Consider the following 26,421-nt stretch of genomic DNA (forward strand, 5'->3'; position numbering starts at 1 on the left):
TATGAAACCCTCCTGCTCCTAAACACTTCAGATAAGGGATACTCAACCTGTAAAAGGAAGTAATATTAAGAAATCTTCTAAGTGACTAAGAGGAACATTGTATCTATTAATACAAAATCAACTCTTAATTATTTGCAATGGCATAAGAAAGGTATGATGAGAATACTTTTAAAGTTTCAGTATAATTAATAATTGATTTTTAGTAGGGTGCTGGTGGCTCATGCCTGTAATTCTAGCTATTTGGGAGGCAGTGACCAGGAGGATCACTGCCAGTTCAAAGCCAGCCCTGGCAAATAGTTTTTGAGATCCTATCTTGAAAATACCCAATATAAAAAAGGGCTGGCAGAGTGGCTCAGGTGGGAGAGCACCTGCCTAGAAAGTGTGAGGCCCGGAGTTCAAATGCCAGTAATGCCAAAAAACAAAAATTAATGGGTTTATCTTCTAAATTATTAAATTCTGGAAAATAAAAGTACTCATTAGTATTTGTACTATTCCTGTTAACAGACCTTATTTCATCAGGTACCAATGGAAATCCTTCTACTTTCATGGGATGCTTCTTTTTCTTTTTCAAAAAATATTAAGAAGAGTCCAAAAACATTTTATGGAAATAAGCTTTAAGTAGTAAACTTTGAGAAAACAATGTATTGAAAATTAATGCCAAAATTCAAAAAGAATTTCTTTAAAGTATCTTTCAAAGACATTGTTAATTTCATTCTGTGGATTAAGATTCAAACTCAAAAAATTTCTGAAGAAAAAAATATGAAATAACACAATCTTGGGTTGATTAGTTTAAGATACTACAGAGAAGTCTTCATGAAAAAAAAATGCATGCCTAATAAAAGAACTCATCTTTAAGGGACTTAGATGTAATATATGATATGTGAGTGTTTTTCTTTTTCTTTTTTTTTTTTTGGCGGGGGGGTGTAGTACTGAGGTTTGAACTCAGAGCTTCACACTTACTAGGCTCTCTACCACTCGAGCCACTCACCTGCCTTTTTGCCTTTTTTTTTTTTGTTGGAAGAATTTTAACATATTAGCTTTAGCTTTCTTTCTACAGGTAAAGGGAATTAAGTGTAATCTGTACCAATTCCTTTGTAGCCATTCAATTACTTCTGTATCTCTGAACAATTAATATAGACTGCCTCATTATTTGAGCCAATTCCTATTAATAGATAGGTCTGGGATAAACAGAATGAAAATAAACAGAAAGAAAAACAGTATCAGTGATCGATCAGATTATTTCAAAGATGGAAAAAGCTGTTTCTCGAGGCCTATTTAGAACTGAACTACTTAAGCATAAGTTAGATGAATTGTCACAAACTTTAAGTAGAAGACTATACATTCTTAGAGTCTTAGAGTTCCTTCCAACTCTAAGACTCGGATAAAACATATACAAATATAAAACAAATCAAAAGAAAAAGTATCTCAAATTCTTCCAAAGTGACTAAGTGTACAGATGCTTCACCAATAGCCTTAAAGAATCAATAAACTTTTGGTTATAAACAATGTAAATTATTTCTTTTACTGTCAAAAGCAGTCTCCCCCTAACTTCTACTCAAAAAAAAGCAAAAACAAAAAAAGAACACTGCAACATGTCTTTTTACCTTATTAAAGTAGTCCAGCAGGAACGACCATCTAAGCAACGTAAGTAACAACTTATAGTTGTTTTCTTAAACTGTTTAATATCTTCTAATTCTTCTTCTCTCATGTCTGCCCTCTGAGCTATAAACAGCTGCATCAGGTTAAATAATTCTTCCACTGCCTAAAAAGGGAAATAAACAATATGATGACCTTTTATTTTGAATGCTATGCTCATTAGCTAAACCCCTCAAATCACAAAAATAAGTTATATTACCATTCAGGAACAGTTATAATAAAATGACTACTGAATTCTTTTTAAAAAACTAAACATTACATACTAAAAGAAACCTACAAATCTTACAATCAGTGCTCAAATTAAAAACCACAAATAATCTTAATAATGTGTAAATTACTAGTTTTATAACTTCAAAGGTTGCATCAAGAGGTTATACCAACCCCACCCACCCTTTTCTGTTTGAAGAGTACGGGGGACTGAACTCAGGGCCTCGCACTTGCTAGGCAATGCATTCAGCGATGCATTTTAAAAATTTTTTTGGTGAGATGAGGCTTGAACTCAGAGCTTTGCACTTGCAAAGCAAGGTGCCATACTGTTTACCTATACCTCCAGTCCATTTTGGAGATGGGATCTCAAGAATTATTTGCCCAGACTGGCTTTGAACTGTAATCTTCCTGATCTCAGCCTCCCAAGTAGCTAGGATTACAGGCATGGACCACCAGCAGGGTCTCCTCCTAACTTTGCCCAGGCTGTCTTGAACCATGATACCCTTACCTCTTCATCTCTGCCTCAGGAGTACTTGAGATTACAGACATGCCATACATACCAGGCCAGCCCCTTTTCTTTAATGAATGAGAAATCATTACTTTATTTCAAGGATTTTAAACACCTAAATTATATTTGAATTACTTCTGTTGGTGAGATAACCCTGTCTGGCAACATTTAGAATAATCTTTCTAGACTGATTGTATGTATTTAAGTTCCTGATGGATAAGAAGTGAGAATTAATATGTCAGTACAATCACTAGCTATGATTTGATAAACTAATTTACTTATGTGCATACTAGATGAGGGATATGCTTGTAACATACGTGTCAAAGAACTGAAATCAGCCACCTTTATACTTTTCATAGCAACGGCTTACTTAATTAAAACATTGTCTTCATTAGGGCTGGTGGAGTGGCTCAAGTGGTAGAGCACCTGCCTAGCAAATGAGAGGCCCTGAGTTCAAACCCCAGTACTAACAAACCAAACCAAACCAAACCAAACTACTGTCTTCATGAATAACTCCAATAGGTAAACTCTACAACAAAGGGTATGTTACTTTTTACTGATATGAAGGGCAAAAACAGCATGGGGAGACTGACATTCTAACTCACCTAGCACTTGTCAAAGGTGTATTTAACTCTAAATCTCATATATAGCAATTAAAGAAAAAAAATTTACGTGAACTGTAATGATGGCAAATCCACTGAAATTTAATAAATTCTGTCTTGACTCCTTCAAAGTCAGACAGACTCTCTCATTCTTTTCTTTCAATATTCTTCTGTTCTTGTTATACTGGGTTTTGAACTCAGCTTAAGTCACTCCAACAGCCCTATTTTTGTAAAGGGTTTTTCAAGATAGGGTCTCCTAACTATTTGCCTAGGCTGATTGTGAACCATGATCCTCCTGATCTCAGCCTCCTGAGTAGCCAGGATTACAGGCATGAGACACCAGCGCTCAGCTTTTTCAATACTCTTATAAGCCTTGGCTTTGAATTTCTTGGTACTAAATACATTCATTTTTTTTCTCGCACGGTAGGCATTTTAATTTCCTCAGCAGGAAATCAGGTTCTTTCTCGGTGGGAGATTCTAACCAACTCACTATACCATCTACAAAGAACAGTTTATAAAGTACAGTTTGCAACAGAAAGTAAGAAACAACGGTGAAGAGTAATATCCAGGAGTAATAGTCTCATACAGAGGTTAAAATTTAATATGGAACCAATAACATTCTGCAAAGAAAAAGGAATCAGATATAAACTATACATTATTTTAAGCAGTTGCTCTCTTAACCATTTCATTCACTTGGATGTAAGTTTGAGAAATAATACTACAAATACTACTAGATTGAAATGCTGTGTAGCTCATAGCTTAGCACAGTATGTAAATCTTGATAATGAATTGTGTAATTTTTAAATAGTACTTCCCTAGAGTTGTCTTACATATTTACTGTACAATATACAGTAAACCTAGCTTATTCCCAGATTTATTACACATGGTTTTGACCAAGCATAGTCAAAAAAAATTTTTTTTAAATTTTTTAAAAATTCAAAGAAATTTCAAAAACAAAACTTTGAATTTCCTGTGTACATTGTGCAGCTCAGTGGATGTGCAGAAGCTCTAAGTCTGTATTTAAATCATTGTATGATTTGCTGACTGTTTCCCAATAAGCAAATGGTGCTCAAAAAGTAAGGAAAAGTTAATGTGCTTAATTGAAGTGGTAAAGTGGAAATTTTAGATGGGTTGAAAGGTGGCATTTATCTTTTGCAGAAGTTGGTGGCATTATTGGAAAAATGAATCAAGTGTCCGTGGAGTAATACTGAACTCTAAGCATCCTGAGCAGCTGTGATTTTTCCTCCACAGAAGGTTTCTTGGAACCATATGTTCACAGATAGCAAGGATCTATAGTAGCATTATATATGGGTATTCAGGAAAGCAACATATGTTAAGTCCTTAAGAAAGAATGGTTGAGTTGGGGATGTAGTTCAGTGGTAGACCACTTGCTTGCATATGAAAGGTCCTGGGTTCAATCCCAAGAACCACAAAAGAAAAAAAGGCAAAAAAAAGAGAACATTTCAAGTTAAACTACAGATGTAAGAGTATCAAATTTACTCACTCCAGGGTATTGGCTTGCATGTGGTGTAAGATTCTTAAAGGCCCACTGGATGTTCTGGTGAGAAGCCAGTTGTCGTGTGAATGCAGGAGATTGCTCACAGCAGAGCCTCAGAATGCCGTAGTAAGCAGGCAGCATCCCACGGTTAAAAAGCACCACATCCTGATCATCATGGTCAGCAAGGATGTAATTGAAGGCAATGTTCTTGGTTACCACTGGGTTTTGAACAATAAGGCGGATATTCTCTGGACAGTCAGCACACACATTGTACCAAAATGAAAGCAAAGCCTGTTTATTGTGATTTGTAGCTATTGCTGGCTCAGAAAGTTTAGGCTGGAAAAGGTTCCACAAATCCATGAAATATGTGGAAAACATCAGCTTCTCAGTTTTGGAAATTAAACAGTAAGTCATAAAGCTAAAATAGGGCACTAGCTTTGTAGTGCCATGAACAGCAGCATCAACATAAAGTTTGGCTCTTGAGAGCAAACCAAGGAGCACGTTGTAGACCTGATGCAGGACTACTGTTGTGTCTGGACTGAGTGGAAGGTCACGGGTTGGGATGTGCAAAGACCTTGTTGACCGGAACATCTGACGGAATGAATTGCTTGGTATAAGGGACACCAGAAGATAAGCTGCAGCTATAAAATGTAAAACAAAATTGTCAGATCCTTATAAGATATAAATAGACTGAAGAGCAGTCATTAAACACAAATCCACTCTGCCCTTTAATAACAAAAATGAATAAAAATTAAGGGACATGACATCTCTTTAGTCCTTCTGCTTTACCCTTGGCTCTGCAGAAAGATTTTCAAGGGATGACAGAAGCAGACACCTTCTATTCTGCCACTACTATATTTTAAGTGGCAACAACAATGGTCATCAGCATAACTAGTTTTCAAACCTCTTTTGTTTAGCTCTCCCACAATGTAGAATTTTCCCACTTACTTTGCAATTTCTTTTTTTCTCAGGAAAGAGTATGATTTAATAAGGAGAACATAGCACTTGGAGCAAGACCTTTCAAAAGGTACCTGACTCGGTCAGCCTTTATGGTCTTAAGTTTTCTTGTTACTTAAAAAATAATAGCAAATTATTTTGTAATAATTTATAGATAACGTTTAAAAATTACTTAAATCACAGAATAAAATGTCTATAAAAGTCTTGTAATATTTAAGACTATATATGCTATTTATAGAACATTAACTTTGGAACATCTTTTTCCTGGTTTCTTTTTGCAACAGAGTTTCTCAACTATGTAGTCCAGGCTGGCCTAGATCTTGTGATCCTTCTACCTCTGCATCCCAAGTTCTGGGATTACAGACAAGAATCATCATGCCCAGTGAGACAATCTTTAAAACCCAAAGAATCTCTCCTTTAACATACCTGAAAACTGTCATTAAGCCTATATTATAATTCTAAGGGGTTAATGATTTATTACTTGAGTTCACCTGTATGAGGAAGACATTGAGCTAGGTTCTCTCTCTCTCTCTCTCTCCCTCTCTATATATAATTTAACCCATCACAATTGTCCTGTAGATAGGTGATGTTAAACTTGAAAAATTTGGATTTTGGAGAAGCAAAATCAAGGTCACACAGATAAAGAGGTGGAGATTAGATAAGACCTTAAGAAGTGATGATGAAGACAATAATAATGGGAAAAGAGTTATAATAACAAAAACTGCCAACATTTACTAAATATGTAGCATTTTGATAACATTACTTTATAAGCACTGCTTTTATTATCCCCACTTTCACTCAGCCTTACAATGATAAAACTACCTCAGATTACACAGATAGATTTAAACTCAGGCTCAAGAACTAACCGTCCTAACTAACATTTACTACAGAACCTTATATATAATGCTCTTTCTGCTTTCCACCATCCTATCTATAATTTGGAAATTTCCATTGCACTATCAGGGTTTCTAAAATTAACAGCCTATTTAAAAATTTTATTTCAAATTAAACTTTGTGTATAATACTCCAGTTTCTACAGTACTTTTTAAAAAACTAGGTTTAAATTAAACTACTCAGGCTAGTTTACTTTTTTTTTAAGCCTCAATTTGGTATGTGCTTCAAATGAAACAATTTGCATATAGTGTCATGCTGAACATTTTTTGTATAAAACTGCAAATGAGCAAAGTTGTGATTTAAAAAAGGCATTCAGTTTAAGTTATATACTTTCTCAAAACATTCAGAAATTTCCTTAAAGCTATTTTGTAATATCTAGAAATATTTCTCAGTAGCTTTTCTATGTGTTATTACTTTAACTGCTATTCTAAGATATACTCATTCTATTCAAATATTTGGGTTCTTTTTTTCAAGTTCCACATATTAGAAGCATTTTTCATACTACCACACAGTCTTCACTTCTACAATTTAAAAGATGGTGCCCAACAATTTCTTTCCTAACTGAGCAGTCTTTTGGTTTTAAAGAGAGTTTTAGTACGTTACCAGGCTGGCTTTGAACTCCCAAGTTTAACTGATCATCCCACCTTAGCCACGAAGTAGGTTGCACTATGGCGTATACTACTGTACTTGGCTACTGACTGAGTTTTTAATTTTTCAGTTATAAGTAATGTCACTGGACATACCTATTCTGGATGACTTACTACCTTTTGTAAGGATAACATTACAATGTCACTATAACAATGCTATTTCCTCACAACTGTCATGAACATTAGTGTCTAACAGTTGGCTAATCCCTCCTCCCCTTTTATTAGTTCAGCATAGGTTTTCACTGTTTTGTGCTCAGGGATAAGGACACAAATGAGAACCAGAAAACATGTTAGCTATTACAAACATCCCATTATTGTAGGGTTAACTAAATAGGCATGAACAAATAAGCCCATGAGCAAAGTATCAATGCCAAACCTTGTGTACCCTCCAGTGAAAGGTACTTCTCCCAAATAAACCTTTTATTTTATTTTAGAATAGGTAAAATGAACTATTCCCATACAGCTCTTACATTGCTTCTCTATTATACACATCTATTATTGCTATGCTATATTTGTTGTGATGAAGGAACACTGGCACATTACTGTTAACTCAACATTTTCGATTTCACTAGTTTTACCCTAATGTCCTTTTATTTGTTTCCAGGAACCTATCTAGGGTACACTGTATTCAATTCACAAATCTCATTAAGCTATTTGTGAATGATAGTTTTGTGTAGTACTGGTCAGTTGCTTCACAGAATGTCCCTCAAATTGAGTTTGTTTGTATATCAAGGTTTCACTCAAAATATGAGTTTCTGGAAGATCAGAGACAAGCACCCTTTGTAGTAAATCATGTCAAGGATACATACCATCAACCTGACTTAGTGATATTAATCTAATCACCTGGCTGAATTAAGTTTCTGTCAAGTTTTATCAATTCTAGTTACTTCCTATATTCCGTGTACTCTGCTCTTTGGAAGTAAGTTACTAAGTTCATACTCAAAGAGTAAGGAATTATACATTTAACCTCCTGGGGGGGGGTGTACATAAATTATTTGGAACTCTCCTACATGGGTTTGTTTCTTTTCCATTTATTGAATTATTCAATCACATATTTCTGTCAGTATGAGCATATGGGTGCTTATTTTATCTTTTGTGTTATAATAGTGTTAAATTACTTTTTACTCAAATTGCTCCAGTTTTAGTTACTGGAAACTCAGGTCAGCTCTATGTTACTTTGATATACCCATCCTTTTGTCTTTTAAATACACTTCTTTCCTTTTGGCACTATGTGGATACTCCAGCTCATCTTGTATGTTACCTGCCCAAGCCCCTAAAATCAGTCATTTCTCTAAGAAACTGAGAATCTGTTCATTGGAGAATGGTATTCAGAATGCAACAACAGCGTACTAGATGTGCTTATCAGCAGACAGTTAGGAATCTTTTTTTTAATGGTACTGGTGTTTGAATTCAGGGTCTCACACTTTCTAAGCAGATGCTCTACCACTTGAGCCTCTTCACCAGCCCAGGAAATGGGTTTTTAATTATTAAAGACATTTCAAAATTTAACTACTTTGATGATTTTCATTTCTCCGAACTCTAAAGTGAACACATTATATTCTATGCTTATTTACAACTAATTTCCTGTTCTGTGTAGTATCTATTTTTTATACTTGCCCATCTTTCTTCAACTGGCTATGTATAATAAATGTTTGTTACCCAATTCTCATAATTCCAGTCTATATTTTCATTCTTAATTACTACTTAGTCTTCTCAAGAGTTACTTTTAAGATCTTCTCATCTTTTACTTTCTTCACTAATGTTGATCATGTCTTGTCACTATCAAGCAATTCAAGTAAGAAAACTAATGTTATAGAGATTATGTCACCCAACAAAATCAAGGTCTTCTTTTATTTTCTATTGGCACTACTGGGTTTTAAACTCAGGGTACTGTGCTTGGCAGGCAGGCCTTCAGCCCTTCTTGCTCTGGTTATTTTGGAGATACAGTCTTGTCTTTCGTCCAGGCTGACCTGGACCAAGATCCTCCTGTTTAAGCTTCCCACCATCACTGGGATGACAGGCATGTGCTACAGCGCAGCAACCAGTTGGTTGAGATGTGGTGTTCTTTCCTGCCCATCCCCCAAACCATCAATGGTTGGCCTTGAACTGTGACTTTCTCAAATAGCTGAGATTACAAGTGTGAGCCACTGACACATGGCTGGGTTTCCTAGTTAAAACAACAACAACAACAACAAAATATATATATATATATACTGTAGATGTTTGCAAAACAGTGTCAGAACTTTCCAAGTGCTAATAAAACTTCGGCTTTTAAGAACATTTCCAAGAGCTTTGCATTATACAATGGGTATATTGTGGGTTCCTTAAAAAACAAAACCACCTCAAACTTGAAACAACAAAAAATGGTTTGCTAAATTCTGAACATCTGACTTACAAGTCCTGACTCTAGGATAATTGTGAGCCAAAAGAAATCGCTCGACCCAGTTTTCCATATTCTGTAGGACCCAGCTGTGTGCCAGTTTATTTCGGGGTGTCTGTACTGCCAACCAATCCAGACACTGAGAAGGATTGTATTCAATCACCTACAAATAAAATGACAAGAACAGAATATAAAGTCAAATGAATGAGCAATTACTTTTTTTTTTTTTTTGGCATTTGCTATTAAACACTCAAAGCTAAAGTAGTCTTTAAAACACTAAAGTTTTAAAGAAGTTTTACCCAACCCTCTCTCCCCTCATCTTTAGAGCTACTTTTATTAACACGAACTACTCAGGAAAATTTGTCATTAGTTCACAAAATTTAAAATAACCAAAGACCATTGACATCGGACAAATATGAGATCTTAGTGACTTTTATTTAGGTCTTGTTAAGTTTATAAATTTACTTAAAATTATGTTTGACTAGGGGTGTAGTTCAGTGGTAGAGCACTTATCTAGCACAGGTTAAGGCCCTGGGTCTAATCCTCAACACTGAAAAAAAAAGTACTTTTAGTTTTCTCTATTTATTTAATTTTTTTATAGTATTAAGGATTGAACTCAGGGCTTTGCACTCCACCATCTGAATCATGCTTCCAGTTCTAAAATATTTCTCTTCACTTTTCTTATTCTATATCCAACCTCTTACTATTATACGAGAATGTAAAGCTGCTCACTGCACTGCTGTGGAGAATGCCCCTGCCTCCCATGGGAAAAGGGAATCTTAGGACTCTAGAGCAGTATAGGCAGACTTTGGCTTACAGGCCAAGTTCTGTGGCTGCTTGCTGTGTTGTTTTACTGGAACACAGTCATATCCACTCATTTGTTTTTAATTGTCTATGGCTCCTTTTAGCTTAATACAGAAGCAGAGTAGTTTCAAAGGAGACTGTATGGCCTACAAAACCTAAAATATCTGCTATCTGGCCTTTAGAGAAAAGGTTCACTGCTCCCTGGTCTACAGCTTTTCCAATATTCACTAAGGAGAAATTTTATGACCACATCAGTAATTCTGGAAGACAAGAAGTGGCTGATGCTTCCTCTACCATTTCTGTCAACTGCTTAAAGTACTTGGTTTATATTCTAGGGTTTCTAGTTGCTTTATGGCATCTTTCTTGAGGGCAGAAGAATGAGAACTTCATACTGGCTGAAGCTGTTGACACTACAAGAAAAAAAATGACATCTGGGAGACCAGCTCAGAACTTCCTTTCTCTTCAACCTTCTCACTAAAGCTCCTCTATGTTTCTGAACCTGTGACTTACTGAAACTATTTTGGGATACATATGTAAGAAGAAACTAGTACTTAAGATGGTATTGATGGTCTAAGAAAGTAAAACCCTTGGGAAGATAGATTCTGAAAACATGTGCTAGACTTACCTCCCATATCCTCTGCAGAATGTAAGATGCAAATGGAGGCATTCCTGGAGGTCCACCAGCAAACTCCATTAGCATAGTCAACAACTTAAAGAAAGGATTGGCCGCCTGTAAGACACATACATGTCTATACTTAGATCAAGTTGAACCCGTGTCTTTCATCAAAAAAGAGACACATTCTTCTAAACATCACATTTAGATCTTTGTATTAGGGTAGCAGAGTTCACTCGATCCTCATGCATATGATCAGCTAAGAAAAACCAATTCAATTGCAGGGGAGCCACATCTAACAGATTTTTTCCAGGAAAGTAATTTTAAATATTTATTTTTAAATTTATAAACAAGCAATTATATATGCTTATGGTGTCATAATGGTATTCTGAAATAAGCAAACAATGTGCAGCTAATTAACATCTGCATTTAAAATCTACTCTTGGAAATTTTTAAGTACACAGTACATTAATTATAAACCCTACGTTGAACAAGAGATCTCTTGGATTTATTTCTTCTAACTAAAATTTTTTGTCATTTCATCGTTATCTCCTGAACTTTTAAAGTAAATTCTGTTAACTAAACAAGCATGTCCTATTGAATATTTTACATTAGACGTTTCCTTTAGCAACCTTTGATCCTTAAAGAGTATAATTTACAATAATGACTCATATGTATTGCTAAAGGAGCTAAGTATTTCTATTTAATAAATACTTATAAAGACAGTAGCTTACTGTCTAAGCTACTTTCTTCCTTGTATGCAATTATATGATACATGCTTTAGGTTAAATTAAATTCAAAGCTTAGCATGTTAAATGTCACTATGATATATTTAATTTACTCCTGATCGGGAAAATGATATTACCTATTTGAATAGGTAATTCAGTTTATTTAAATTACATGCTTAAATAACAGGTTACCATGTTATGGGAGAAACTTGAAGAATCCAAAAGGCTTGTGTGAAAGCACTCAGTGTTGACATAGTTTTAAAAGCACGAACCAGCAAATGTTTACATACCTCAGGAGTCAACTTTGCTATTGATGTGAAAAGCATAGACACAATCTAAAACAGAAAAATGATTTCAGAGTATTATTCTTAAAATTACCAAAATACTTTAAGACTGTCTTTTTTGGAACTTACATGTTCTGCAAGTCGATTATTGTACCGACACAGACTGAAAATCAGATTACAAGTTTGTCTTATATTGATGCCATCTCGAATATGTTGAAATAAGAAGGGAAATCCCTGTTAAAAGCAAAAGTTGTTCATTTAAGAATTGTTACATTATTTTTGTGATGATCAAATTGTTTAATAGTAGAGAAGGCATTACCTTTCCTCCTGTTAATGCTGCCATGTCAGTCTGTGATAATGTCAAATGCCTAAAAGAAAATATTAGTGGAAATAAATCTTTTCCATGTGTACTGCTTTATAGCTTTTACATCATGACATGCATGAAAACTGTCAGTCCTATTATAATTATATTACAGGCTGCCATCATAAAAATTTGAGAGTTGGGTTTAATATAACTAGATTTTGCTTTTTAAGCTAAGCATTTCAGACGCAATTTTCCAAGATTCCAGGATTAGTAAATGGAAGGCAAATCTAATTTACTTCCATTTTATTAACTCAATATTTTTAGTGTATTAAAAACTTAGATGTTTTTCTAATGTGAGACTTTTTAAAAACAAATGGAGTTCTAAGAAATATTAGTTTCATCTTTTCAGTTTTACTATATATTTCCTTATATAAATTCAAATACATAAAAAAAATAGTGCAAATACCCCAACATTAAACTTCACATTTACCGAAATCATAGTCTTGTTTCACTTTTACCACCAGCCACCCAATATGCATTATTCTGAGGCAAACTCCAGGTGTTTTATCATTTAATTCATAAATATAAGTACATATCTTAGGTAAATTTCCAAACAACCACAGTACCATTATTTGTCCCTAAAGTAAATCAACAATATTTTACTTTCTTACAATATTCAGTGTACAAATTTCCTCAAGTTTCTAAACATTTTTTATGATTTGTTTCAATCTGGATCCAAATAAAGTCTTTTTGTTGCAATTAGTTGACATGTCTCTTTAAGTTTTAATCTATTGGTTTCCCTTCTGACTTGTTTTTATTTTGCAATTTCTCTCTTGAAGAAAGCAGGCTGTTTGTCCTGTAGAGTTTTCCAGATTTGTTTTGCTAATTGTATCCTGATGGTGATGTTTTAACATGTTCCTCTGTTTTTGTACTGTCTGTAAACTACTAGTTGGATCTAGAGAATTGATCAGATCTAGGCTGGCTTTCTAATGAAGGATTTTTTGTAGGTGGTAGTGCAGATATTCATCAGGAGGCGTACAATGAGGAGTTAGTCTTTTTGTAACATTTTCCACCAATGATGATCACTGCCTAGACTGACTATTTCATTTGGACTCACAAAATAGTTATAGTCTAATTCCAGTAATCTTTGCTCATTTATTAGCTCAAGTATCTCTATGATGATGAACTTTCCCTCATCCACCATTTGGTTGTCATGAGCTTTTACTTCTTCCAGGTAGTATAAATTAATCATTCACACCATTTCCTTTGCCAGTTTGTAAAATAAGGATTTGGTTTCCAGTGCACGCCAAAGGTTGCCAACATATTTTTCAAATTTTCTCTTTAGGTATCATTTTAAACTTACTGATTTCAAAATCTTCATGTTTGTTTCACATTCCACAGTATTCTTATTTTTGGTGTGCAAGTTGTCCAATCTACAGCCAGTAGAAATTTCTTAAATAAGTTGTTGAGTCCTTTTAACATGACTTCAATAGTCTCAGATAGCCTCCATGCTTTCCAAAATGGAAAAAACGTTCCGAGACTCTCATTCATTTCTTGCTTAAAAACCTGGGCCCATTACAGTTTCAGAATAGTAATTCTAATTCTATTAGTAACAATATAGCTACTGAAACAGTATAGGACCAATTTTGCAATTCCTTTTGTCTTTCATGTATATCCCACTAGAAATTTACAGTTAATGTGTTCTAAAGATACTTTATTTCCTCTCCAGTGGTTGTATTACCTCCTTAATATAAAGTTTACTTATTTCATTATAATTTTGATTTTTAGGGATTGCTTTTATATATTTATGTATAATTTTACAAAACATTTACATGATTCCAAAGTTAAAATTATAAAACAAAACAATTTTGTTTTGTGAAGCTTCTGCTACTTCTTTCCCCCTTCATCTGCTCCCGCCATTAGAAACCATTTTTAAAAAGACTTTTGGATTTATAGTTAGTTCTTGGTATTTTGGGTAGTTATGTCCTATGAAGTGCATAAATACTGAGTTAGCAAGAAAACAAATCATTGCTCATAGGGCAAATGGAGACTTAGATGTTTATAAGTCTGTTGTCACATTTTTGTCAGTCAATACATTACCACGCTTTACAGGTGTTTCTGTTTAAAGACACCTTATTTAATATGCTGTAGATGCATTAACATTGAAGTTTTGGCCAGTAGCATTACAACTCAGATCTGAATGAAACTTATCTAACATTTATTTTCACCTAACGCATATAACAGCCTTCCTTTACCTTAGGAACACCAGACAGCACTTCAACACTATGCTTGGGGGCCATTTTAAACAATGAAATCACCAACAGAAAGCATAAATATTTGAAAAATGTGGCATACATCATGAAAAGTACATTTGTTTACAACATGAAAATTGAAGACAGCAGACTGTTGCCTTGTTTGACCTCAGTTGGCAAAGTATTTGTCATGCAACTCAAAATTTTCACCACTCTACAAACACAGGCAACTCAAATGTTTCACCACTCTACATAGCATGTGTCTGTGAATGACTGTGAAAGCTCTGCAAGTACTGATTTTGGCATCACAAATAAAATTTTAGCCAAGTGGATGAATTCACAAATAGGAAATGCACGTATGAGAATCAGCTATATACACACATATTCTTTCTTAGCTTTTCTTTTTTAAATTTTTTTTTGGTGATATGGGGTTCAAACTCAGGGCCTCATGCTTGTTAGGTAGGCACTCTCCACCTGAGCCACTCCACCAGCCCCACTTTTTATTGTGATGGGTATTTTCAAGATAGGGTCTCATAAACTATTTGCCAAGGTGGCTTTAAACCTCGATCCTCCTGATCTCTGCCTCCTGGGTAACCGGGATTATAGACGTGAGCTACCAGCACCTGGGTAGCTTTCCTTTTCTTAAAAGCTAGTATACTATATGCTGTTTTAGTTTTTGACAAAGAGGAGTGGAGGCTGCATATGTCTCATAAAGATATCTCTGTGGTAGTACAAACATCCACCTTTTCTTTTTTTAAACTATAGAAGACTATACTGAGTAGATACTTTGATTTTTAATGACTATGGACATTGGTTGTTTTTAGTCTTTTGCTATTAAAAACACTGTTTCAATAAATAGGTCTGTACATACACCTTTATTTTGGGGTAGATCCCTAGAAGTATATTTGTCAGGTTAAAGAATGAATGTACATGTAATTATGCTAGATACTTTACTGTAGATTTCTTCAGTGATCATTTCTAACATGACTCAGAGACAAGAGTTTGTAGAAAGGACTGAAATTCTTGAGCCACAAGAACTGATGAACAGCAGTATTATTTAAAATAAGATTTATCTCATAAAACTGAATTATGATAAAACAATTATGTAAAAAGAGTAAAACCAAACACACTTTAAGCATTTTGAATGTTGAAACATTTCACCTTTCTGAGCGAGACTGTTCAACCAAAAGAGCAACTAAAGCTATCATCTTTTCAAGGGCAGCTGGCCTGTATTTTTCTTCTGCCAGAGAGAGGATATCTTCTTCTTCTTCCTCTTCTTCTCCTTCTTCCTCTGACAAAACTTCGACTTGAGGCTAAGTGGAACAAAATTCAATTTTAGTGTGGTATTACTTTTCTTTGGGGAGTGGAATTGGTGTTTGAATTCAGGGCTTTGAGCTTGCAAAGCAGGAGCTCCACCTGTTGAGCCACACACACCTCCAGTCTATTTTGCTCTGGTTACTTTGGAAATGGGGGTCTCATGAACTGTTGGCCTCAAACTGTGATCCTTCCAATCTCAGCTTCCTAAGTAGTTGTGAGACACTGGCACCCAGCTAGTGCATTACTTTTAACTTCATTCTGAGAACAAATGACTTGTTTTTTTATAACTATCCAGGTAGAAAGTGGCAGGAGTATGTATAATGAAAACCACAACTCAAAGGTATAATCTTAACTTACAGTCTAACCTACATTCAGGACATTTGAGAGTTATCTAGCAGAACTGTAAAGAACAATGGTTCTTAAATGAAGGATAAATCTTTTAATAATTTCTTTTTTCTTGTAAACAAGTCCTTGGGATAATTATTATTCAGGATAAAAAATTGTGAGTATGCTAAAACAGTATTTCCTATTCAATAAAAATGCAAAAAAAAAGAATGAAAAGGAAAAAAAAAGAAGAAACCCTTGCAGTTTCCAGAAAATCTAAAATGTAGTCCTTTCAAAGAGATATTCATTTGGGCTCTGAAATGTAAGAGACTAAGAGTATTTTATGATCTAAAGAACAAGACAGTTGGGCATGGACAGTGATGCACACCTGTAATCCCAGCACTTGGGAGGCTAAGGCAGAAAGACTGTGACTTTGAGGCCAGCCTAGACTAGAGAGAGAGGAGCCCATCTCAAAATAATTAAATAAATAAAAAAAATAATAAATAAAAAAGCAAGAAATAAAGCAGTCAAAACAGGAAGTCATACAGATTGGAATTAAGTTATAAGTCTACACACTTAAGAAACCTAAGGCAGGCACCGGTGGCACACGTGTGTAATCCCAACTACTTAGGAGGCTGAGATTGGGAGGATCAAGGTTGGAGGCCAACCAAATAGTTCTTGAAATCCCATCTTCAAAAGAAAACAGCAGCATGACAGTGTAATGGTCAAGAGAGTTTTAGCTTAAAAGTCTGGCCAGAGATCAAAGCACAAAGCACTTGTGATCTAAACCAACTTCTTTAGCCTCAAATACCTCATCTGTAGAATGATGACAAAAAATAATACTCTTGGGGTTAAGAAAAGGATTAAATCAGAGAGTATAAATAGATTGTGAAATCCAATATGATTGTCACTGACAATACAAAAATTTATACTTTAATATTAATAGATGGCTACTTCAATTTTTCAAAAACTCTGACAAACTTAGTAGCAATGAGCTTAAAAAATATGACCACCAAAAATATGCAAAATTGCTTCTAAGATCCCAAAGTAAGTTGTGAGTACTTAGACTAAGTTTCTTTGCTTTGTTCCAGGGCCTTATCAGTGAAACTTATTACTCAAAATATCATTAACAACATCAACTAATCTGTGACCCTTAACATTACCTAATAAGGATAGAAGGGAGGATCATGGTTCCAGGCTAGCCTGGGTAGAAAGTTATAGGGAGACCCCATTTCAACAAATATGCCTGGTGGCACATGCCTGTGATCCCAGTTTCATAGAAGGCTATAGGTAGAAAGACCATGGTCTGAGGCCAGCCTGGGGCAGAAATTCAAAACCCTACTTGAAGAGGAAGTAAAAAGGGCTGGAAGTATGCCTCAAGTGATAGATCACCTGCCTAGCTACAGGCTGGCCTTGACTTCAAAACAAATATGCAAAAAAAAAAAAAAAAAAAAAAGAAGCAGGAATTTTAAAGGGTTCTAGTGTCACAAGACTTTGCATGTTGACAATTACTGGGAAATGACCCCCACATGCCTGGAATAAGATAGAATTACACTTACATTTTCAGGTCCTTTGGTTCCCATGTAAAAATGTACCATTGTAGATATGGCTTGCAAGGAAAGCAAAAACTGGCTCTAAAAATTGATTTAAAAATTTAAATTAAAAACAATTAAATTTCAAATACTAAAAATTGGTACATAATTCAAGAAATAAGCAAGACTGATGCTCACCTCTTCTTCACCCATTTTGGCAAATTCATAAAGGAAGGCAAAATACTCTGTAAGATGTTTGCTGTGAGGTTTTACACCATGTTCCATAATTAATAGCAGAGTTCTCACAAATCGAGTGACACAAGAACGGCCACCGATATCTTCTACTGAGGCATCCATATCATCAGACCTAAAAAAAAAATTTAAATTTGTCTCACAGAATATTAAGCCTGGGGCAGACATTGTCTGGAAGGAAAATATTTTTAAAACCTTGGATTTACTTTTCTCCTTTATTTTTGTAAGAATGCATACTAACTGCAACAATAGAGTTATACCCCTCTATTTATTGTGACTATCCAGATCAGTCCAAACAAAAAGACTAAGCCTTCAAGTTATTTGCAGAGCATTTTGCAGATGAACTTAATTAAAGAATGAAACAAAAACAGTCCTTCGTTCTTGACATGTATTATTACAGATGATTTTTAAATAGAACACCCTAAATATCTTTCTGCGTATATTTGTAGGTAGACTGGCATAAAGCTTTGAATGTTCAGCAAGTACTTCTTACCCATCTTCCATTCCTGGTTGCAGATAGAGATGAGCATGCACAGGTCTCAGTCTCTGAATCACATGGATACACAAACGCTGAAACATCTATAAAGGAAAAAATGTAAAGACTTAGCAGCCAACTCACCTCAGGTAACAAAGTTAATAAAAATTAAACCTATTTGTTCGACTTGATGGGGAATCCCTCTAATCCTAGCAGTTCAGAGGCAAAGGCAAGGGAATCACAACAAGGAAACAGCATTCAACAACACTCAGGGGCTGGGGACACAGCTCAGTAATAGAGTGCATGCTTAGCATACACAGGGCACTGGCTTTGATCCTTAGCACCAAAAATCAATCAATAAATCAAATAAGATAAAATTTAAGTTTTATGATTGGGAGTATAAGGCCAGCCAACTTGGTTTCAGAAATAGAGATTACCAAAATCAAAGCTTCATAAAGTTCTTTTTAAGAGGTGGAGATATAAAGATAAAGAAAATATAGCACCCACTTCAGAAAACTAGAGTTGGACAAGACAGCTACTAATCACTGTCAACAGTTCAAAGAAGAAAATATGACTTGAATTTATCCAAGCTGTATGTGGTGGTTCATGCCTATAATCTCAACTACTTGTGAGGCAGAGAGCAGGATTATAGTTCGAGGCCAATCCAAACAAAAAGTTAGTGAGAACCCCATCTCTCAACAAATAATTTGGGTATGGTAATGCAGCACTTGGGTTTCCAGTTCTGCTGGAGGTCATAGGTCAGGGTCTGAGGCTGGCACCGACAAAAACATTAAGACTCCATTTGAAAAATAACTAGAGCAAAAAAGGGCTAGGAACATGGCTGAGTGGTACAGCACCTGCTTAGCAAGTGTGAAGTCCCAAGTTCAAACTCAAGTATGGCCAGAATAAAAAAAGTTTATCCAAAAGAAACATGGATTAAAAATGGCCAGGGATTCTCTAAGGACAATATAAAAGTGGCAAATTAACACATGAAAAGATTTCGAACATCACTAGTTGTTAAGGAAATGCAAACCAAAACCACAAAGATATATCACTTCATACCCATAGATGGCAAAAATAAAAAAGACAGTAATAGAAAGTGTTGAAGATGCAATGAAACTGGAACCCTCATAGATCATAGGAAGAATGCACAGTGTAGCCACTAAAAACAACAGTTCAGTAGAAGTAAAAAAGTTAAATGCAAGAGTGACTACATTACCCACCAAATCTACTTTTAAGTATATACCAAAGGAAATGAAAATATATATCCAAACAAAAACTTTTACACAAATGTTCATGTACTGGTATTCAAAATAGCCAAAAAGTAGAAATGTCCAAGTATTCATCAGTTAATGAACACAAAAACAAAATGTGCCATATTCATTTAATAGAATTTACTTGGCAAAGAAAAAAACAGGAAATGAAGTATGGCTATATGATATAACATGGAAAAATTCTAAAAAGATTGGTAAGTTAAAGCAGCAAGTCAAAGAGTATATACTATCTGATTTCATTTATATAAAATTGTCAAAATAGGCAAATCCATAGAGACATAAAGTAGATCAGTAATTTTTATGGGTTTGGGGAGAAGGAAGCAGATAAAAAAGGGAGTGACTGCTAATAGAACTATGGTTGCTTTTTTGGGATGATGAATGTTCTAAAATTAGATAGTGTTTATGGTTATTCTAAAAAAAAAAAACACTAATAAATTTTATGCTTTGAAAAGTTTGAGTGAATTTGAACAATGTAAGAATTCTGTTTCAGTTAAGTGGAAAGTGGCATAGTAAGTTTTGGTTTTATATCATTTTGACCATAAAGCAGTATTTAAATATTCTTTGTGTAACTTTTTTTCCAGTGATTTAAGGGAAACAAACCAACCCAATGATAATATAGACCTTGTCACAAAAATGAATTACACCATATTCATTTAACTTTCTAGACCACCATAGTACTCTACCATGGTTAGATTAATGATTTGAAAAAGAACCAACAGTTATAGCTTCATCTTGTTAAATCTAGGAAATGCTTTTTAATTTTAATCCCTCGATTAGAGTGAGAGTTGATGTTAAAAGAGGCTGATGAAAACAATAGCAAAATGACTTTATGACAGGAAGCAGATCTTTTCAAACTATTTCCAGTGCTGGGTTAAGATATATTTACAGGCAAATTGAGAATAATTTAATTAAAAGCCACTTCTTTTTTACATACATCTTTCCTTACCTGTCTCACAATTTGATTAGGACACTTAATTAGTATCTGCATTGGCCACCAGTCATCATCAGCCATGCGGTCTAAAAACCACTGTAAGAAAATAGAGCATGATTTTAACATTCAACTAATTCTTGTTTAATGACCTAAAAATCACACAAGGATTTTACGTCTATTTGATGTTTCAAGTACTTAAAGAAGTTAGAAGTTCTTATCAAGATTGCTTCTCTAATCATTACAAAGTCTTAAATTTTAAAATCATAAGATTCATGTCATTATACAACTCCCCATATGCCACTGATTTATTAGAAAAACTACATGATGGAAACCTGAGGTACTTATAATAGACAGCCATTCTTCTTACTCCTCATAAATGTCACTCTGTAGAATCTTTTATTTCTAGTAACAATATGATCTAAGTATGGCTCAATTTTCTATTGCTTGAAAACAAATTATAATCTAATTATGGCTTTGGATTTATCAAATAGCCATGATAAGTAAGATATATAGAGGTAAGGTTAAATAACACCAGGAAGATGCAACCAGTCAAAGCCAGCATACAGAAAAACCTGCAGAACAAATGACACAAAATGCCATGGAGGGGGGGAAAAATATAATAGGTGAAATATTTAAGAGATAAATACAAAATGCACACTTTGAACAATAATTCAAATAAAGTGAAAAAAGGCATTTTTTGTAACAGAGAAAACAAACCACAGACTAGATATCAGATGACATTAAGGAGTCATTTCTAACTTTACTGGGAATAGATGAAATTGTGATTGCAGAGATTTTTTTCTCATCTGTTAAGAGATATATATGGAGTATTTACGAATGCAAAATATGATTTCTAGATTTGTTTTAAAACACTCCAGCTAAAAAATAGGCACAGAGGGATAAGAGTAGATAGAGCAAGAAAGAGTATTAGTGTTTGTTGAAGTTGGGTAGTAGGTATAGGAGAGTTCCTTAAGACTTTCTACTTATTTGTTTCCAATGTTTCACTGTAAAGTTTTAAACACTTACACTTTTTTTTTTTGGCAGTACTGGGGTTTGAACTCAGGGCCAACACCTTGAGACACTCTACCAGCTCTTTGTTTTGTGATGGATTTTCTCAAGATAGGGTCTTACAAGCTATATTGTAAGGTAAAATTAAATGACATTTTTGGGTGGTGGTGGTGGGGTACTAGCATTTGCACTCCAGGCCTCACAATTGCTAGGCAGGCACTCTTATTTACCAATCCTGTTTTTTGCTTTTGGTATTTTTGTAATAGGGTCTCATAAACTATTTCCCCAGGCTGGCTTCAAACCACAATCTTCCTGATCTCTGCCTCCTGAGTAGCTCGGATTACAGGCATGAGCCCCTGGCACCTGGCTTAAATTACCTTCTAAATAAGAAAGAAATCTCAAATTAATTTCGATTTTTGCATACTACGCTGCTATCTCCCACCTCTAGAAAATCCTAATACTTGCAATTCTAGGAAGGTTTATACTTCTTCAGTTGCTAAATCTATTATAAAAATTATTATATTAAGATGGAAATATGGTTGTCAATACCCGGATTACCTTTAAGGGTGCATCTCTTTCTTATAACGGGGGGGAATAAAACTGGACATGAACAGACTTACTGGCATATGAGGTTTTTTTTTTGGGGCAGGGGTGTGTGTAGATAGTATTTTCTAACATCATTCAAAAGTAGTTATAGAGGGTGAGGGAAAATGGGGAGATGGTGTCCAAAGGATGCAGAGTTTTAGTTGTAAGATGAATAAATTCTGGGAATTTTACACATACTTATAGTTACTAATACTGTATTGTTTTCTTCAAACTACTAAGTTGTGACTTACGTCTTCACTCACACATATACACCAGTGATATCTAAATGTTAATGGACTTGTTAATTAATTTGTGGTAAATATCTCACAATGTATATAATTATCATTCTATACCTCAAATATATATTTACGTAACATATGTACATATATAAATAAATAAACACACACATACATATAAAATTTTTTGTCAGTTATCCCTCAATAAAGCTCAAGGGGAAAAAAAATCAAACCAAACCAAAAAAAAATACAGTTGAGAAATATCTTGGACCAGAATATGTGAGACCCTGGATCAATCCCTAGCACTATCAAAACAAATTTTTAAAAAACACCTGGAAGAGTAATTTTAAATTTCTGTATTTTATTCTAGTATAACATGAAGTGGGAAATCCCAAGGATTTAAAAATAACTTTATGTAATCTGTGTAACAGATTTGATATATAAACTGTAACTTATTCAGCCATCAAATGATATCAGAATCAACTTATGTTTGGCCACCTATTATTTCTAAAAGATAAAAATAATTTTATTGTACTATCTAAGTTAAGAAAAAAAATGTTAAAACAGAGAATCTTAAGCTATGCACTGCTAAATTATTCATCTCACCTCACAAGCTGCTTGACTATTATTAAACTGCTTGGTCAGTAGTTCAATCCACTGAAGCATTGTAGGCTAAAAAGGAATAGAAAAAAAGTCAATCAAGATAGCCCAGGGACCTTTTGAGTTAAAAATAAAAACCAAAGAACTGATAAATAACATACATGATAAAAATGTACAAAATACATACCTTCTCTTTTGAATGAATAAATGTCTCTAGGACAAAGGAAGTACTTAACTGTAAGAAAAGATATAATTAAACAAAAAAGATTCAATTATTTTAAAGTAATAAATTTCAAAAAGTTAATCTAAGTTGATATTACCTTTGCCGTCATTAGGGACACTGCTTTAGGATCTGGCAATGTACTTGGAATACAACTACACAACTGCCACATAAACCTAGAATTTAAAATGAATAACTTATAATTCTTACAGAAGACTTTTTAAAAGATTAATAAAAAAATCTACTAAATTTACCTAACTTACCCAAAATATGTGTGTTCAAAAATATTTTTGTCTTGAAGAAACTGCATATTATCATGCCAGATCCACTGAAGAAAAAGTGTTAACATTAGATGTCAGAAAGGAGTTTACTTCACTGTATTTTACCAAAATTTTTATAAGACAAAAGATATGCTCTAAAAAACTATGAATGAAAACAACAAAAATGTATTCACTGAAAATTAATGGTGTTTTTTCCCCAAACATAAGGAACATAAAATAGTTACTAAAGCTATTCTATTTTTATTATTATTTATCTGGCTACCTCAAGTGATTGTGGGGTTTTAAAAATCCTAAAATTTTGTCTGTCTGAAGAGCAAATGTATAAATGAAGAAAACATAAGTCTTGTTACATCTTTATTAAATCAGGTAATAACAGAAGGGTTTATGTTTTAAATGTTGACAAAATAAAAAATATTTAACTGGCAGATCTAAATGAGGTGTTTTCTTTGTACACCCTACAAATCATGAAAAATGATTATTTCTGACATTAGGCCAGTAGCATCATGCTGCTATTTCTGTGTTCCTTTCTTTCCCAAAACATTCCAATGGCCTTTGTCAGACAGTTCTATAGAGTTATTATTTGGTGCCATGGCCCTGCACATGCTAAGCACACACTTTACCACTGATGTACGGTTCTCATTATTGACGTTAGTCTTTTTAACATTACTCTTCTATATACTTTGGAGTTTAAGGTGGTAGATACATTCTCAACTGAAGCGCCCAACACCATTGTAAATTCTCCACTAAAGATTTTCTTTTCAACTACTTCTACCCTGCCTTCCTAGTCCACTAGAGTGGCCTTGAACCAGGTCTTATAGGGGTACTTCTCCAGGGCACTATCTGGGAAAGCACAGGCTTAGTCACTGAATGGCCTGCTTCAGAGGCTTAAGTATTTCCTAATGCCAGCTTTCTACAAAGCTACAGTCTTGAGGAGAGTGACTTTATTTTGCTCATCTCAAGAGAGCACTATCATAAATTTCTCACTTGAGTTCAGTTTTATCCAGATCCAGTATTATAATTTTTATCTCCTTTACCCCATGAAAGCCTCACTTACGGTTACCATTGTCTGCTTCTGGACCTAAGGCCTAGTAAGACTCTTGGATTCCACCATAGACAGTGCTTTTAGCTCTGCTCCAGAACCATCTTCACCTTTTTGCTTATCCTTTTTGTATTTTATTGAGACAACTCAGTAAGAACCAACTGCATATACATCTAAAAATAAGGCCACTGCACTCCATTTTCAGGCCTTCCCTAGTTATTTTCTACCTAAATTGACCAACCTCATCTTGGGTCACTCTTCTTTCAACTTACTTTTAAACATCACAGCCACATGTTATTTTATAACTCCTAAAACATGTTAACAAGCTCTGTCCTTAGGGAATTTGATTTTTTTTTTTTTAAGACAGCTAATTTGCCCAGACTGGCCTTCAACAAGTGGGCTCAAGCAATCTTAATTTTTTTTTTTTCTCCCAGTTACTGAAATTTGAACTTAGGGCCTCAAAGCTAGTAGGCATCCTACCACTTGAGCCATGTTCCCAGCTCTCAAGCAATCCTTGAACTTGTAGACCTCCTGCTCTTGCCTCAGTTATCCATATGGTGGGACTACAGGTGTGTACTATACACCTGGCACTTAAATAGATCACTCAATCTATCTATCCATCCATCCATCCATCCATCCATCTATATGAAGGTACTGTGGTTTGAACTCAGGGCCTCACATTTTGAGGTACATCCGCAATCAGATATGTTCTCAAGTTTTTCCCTGGAACTGGCCTTAGACTGCAATCCTTTGAACTATGCCTCTCTCATAGCTGGTATCAGAGGTGCACACGAAGATACCGAACTTGTTGGATGAGATGGGGGTTAACTTGTTGCCCAGGATGGACTCCAACCATAATCTTTCCGTTCTTTGCCTCCTAAGTAGGTGGGATTACACGTGTAAACTACTGTGCCTAGCCACTTAATTACTCTTTAATGAAAATACATCTCAAAGTTATTTCAAATGCACTTGTATATACTTGTATATAATCAAGCATTACAGAAGGAATATTTCCAAGTCTATCATTCAATCTAAGAAACAAAACATTTATGAGCCACATGAATTACTTATGAGCTAACCCTGATTTCATCAATACTTTCAACTTTTTAATTCTCTTCACTAGTAATTATTTCCCACTCCTTTTAATCTCAATCAACCATTTTATGTCAGCATTAATCATGATGATGCATAAACACAAATCATAGACTTGATGATCTTAAAATCTACTTGGGATTAAAGATCCCAAGAGCTATATAACCAGCTCTTATAGTATTCTTTGCATAAACATAACATATTTTAAACTATTGCTAAAGTCAAATTAACTTATACCTCCAGTAACTCTGATGAAACATCAAATTTGTATTCTTTGCCATTTTCTTCTTCTGGTTCCATGCGTTTGTAAAACAGCATATATGCACTATGTGTCTTTAGGAGGCAAGAAAAAAAAAAGTATATTTTTCTTTTGAAAGCTATAATTCTAAAATTAGACAATATGGAAGAAATTAATGTAAAGTTTTTATATATGAAAGAAATCATTACCTTTTCAAAGGAGAAATCCATAAACTTATCTGTAACAGAATCATAGGTCTTCGTCTGTTTAAAAATAAAAATTTCCTTCTTTATAAATGGATTTACTGTTTTATTTATATGCAAAATTATTTCATAAACAGATATTTAATACCTCAAAGTAACTTTGTAAATAGTTTTCAAATAACATCATATCATTCATAAAAATCATATGTATTTCACAAATTTTGTTAGTGTATCCTGGTATCATAGTTGGTATTTTATTTTAGATGTTGAGTACTATAAAATTGAGACAGAAAATGTTATTGTAACAAAAGAAAACAAAGACGGTGAGGTAAGGAAGTAGCTGATATGGGCCTCACTTCTGTAAATGTGGTAAGTGGAAATAAACACTGACTTTATATTTCCAGAAATATTAGAGATAAGAAAAGCAGATTACTAAAATAAACAAAAAGCTGTAATTTATTTTGAGATCTCACAATACTA

At 34.3% G+C, this 26,421-nt stretch overlaps 1 protein-coding gene across 6 annotated transcripts in view; it reads right to left on the reverse strand.

Moving 5' to 3' along the window:
- The window catches only part of Usp34 (ubiquitin specific peptidase 34), a 194,577-nt gene that overhangs the window by 19,265 nt on the left and 148,891 nt on the right, over positions 1–26,421 (reverse strand). For all 6 annotated transcript variants that reach the window (XM_074049804.1, XM_074049807.1, XM_074049805.1 and 3 more), the window contains 18 exons: positions 25,948–26,001; positions 25,738–25,833; positions 23,352–23,416; positions 23,189–23,264; positions 23,056–23,103; positions 22,875–22,940; positions 20,455–20,535; positions 18,253–18,338; positions 17,706–17,874; positions 17,535–17,609; positions 15,496–15,647; positions 12,098–12,146; positions 11,908–12,012; positions 11,785–11,829; positions 10,779–10,883; positions 9,365–9,512; positions 4,478–5,112; positions 1,605–1,762 (listed from right to left, as the gene is read on the reverse strand). In XM_074049804.1, coding sequence (XP_073905905.1) covers positions 1,605–1,762; positions 4,478–5,112; positions 9,365–9,512; positions 10,779–10,883; positions 11,785–11,829; positions 11,908–12,012; positions 12,098–12,146; positions 15,496–15,647; positions 17,535–17,609; positions 17,706–17,874; positions 18,253–18,338; positions 20,455–20,535; positions 22,875–22,940; positions 23,056–23,103; positions 23,189–23,264; positions 23,352–23,416; positions 25,738–25,833; positions 25,948–26,001 — 2,213 coding nt within the window. The remainder of the gene's footprint in view (positions 1–1,604; positions 1,763–4,477; positions 5,113–9,364; positions 9,513–10,778; positions 10,884–11,784; positions 11,830–11,907; positions 12,013–12,097; positions 12,147–15,495; positions 15,648–17,534; positions 17,610–17,705; positions 17,875–18,252; positions 18,339–20,454; positions 20,536–22,874; positions 22,941–23,055; positions 23,104–23,188; positions 23,265–23,351; positions 23,417–25,737; positions 25,834–25,947; positions 26,002–26,421) is intronic.

Source organism: Castor canadensis, chromosome 12 (genome assembly GCF_047511655.1).
Source record: "Castor canadensis chromosome 12, mCasCan1.hap1v2, whole genome shotgun sequence".
Taxonomy (NCBI): Eukaryota; Metazoa; Chordata; class Mammalia; order Rodentia; family Castoridae; genus Castor; species Castor canadensis.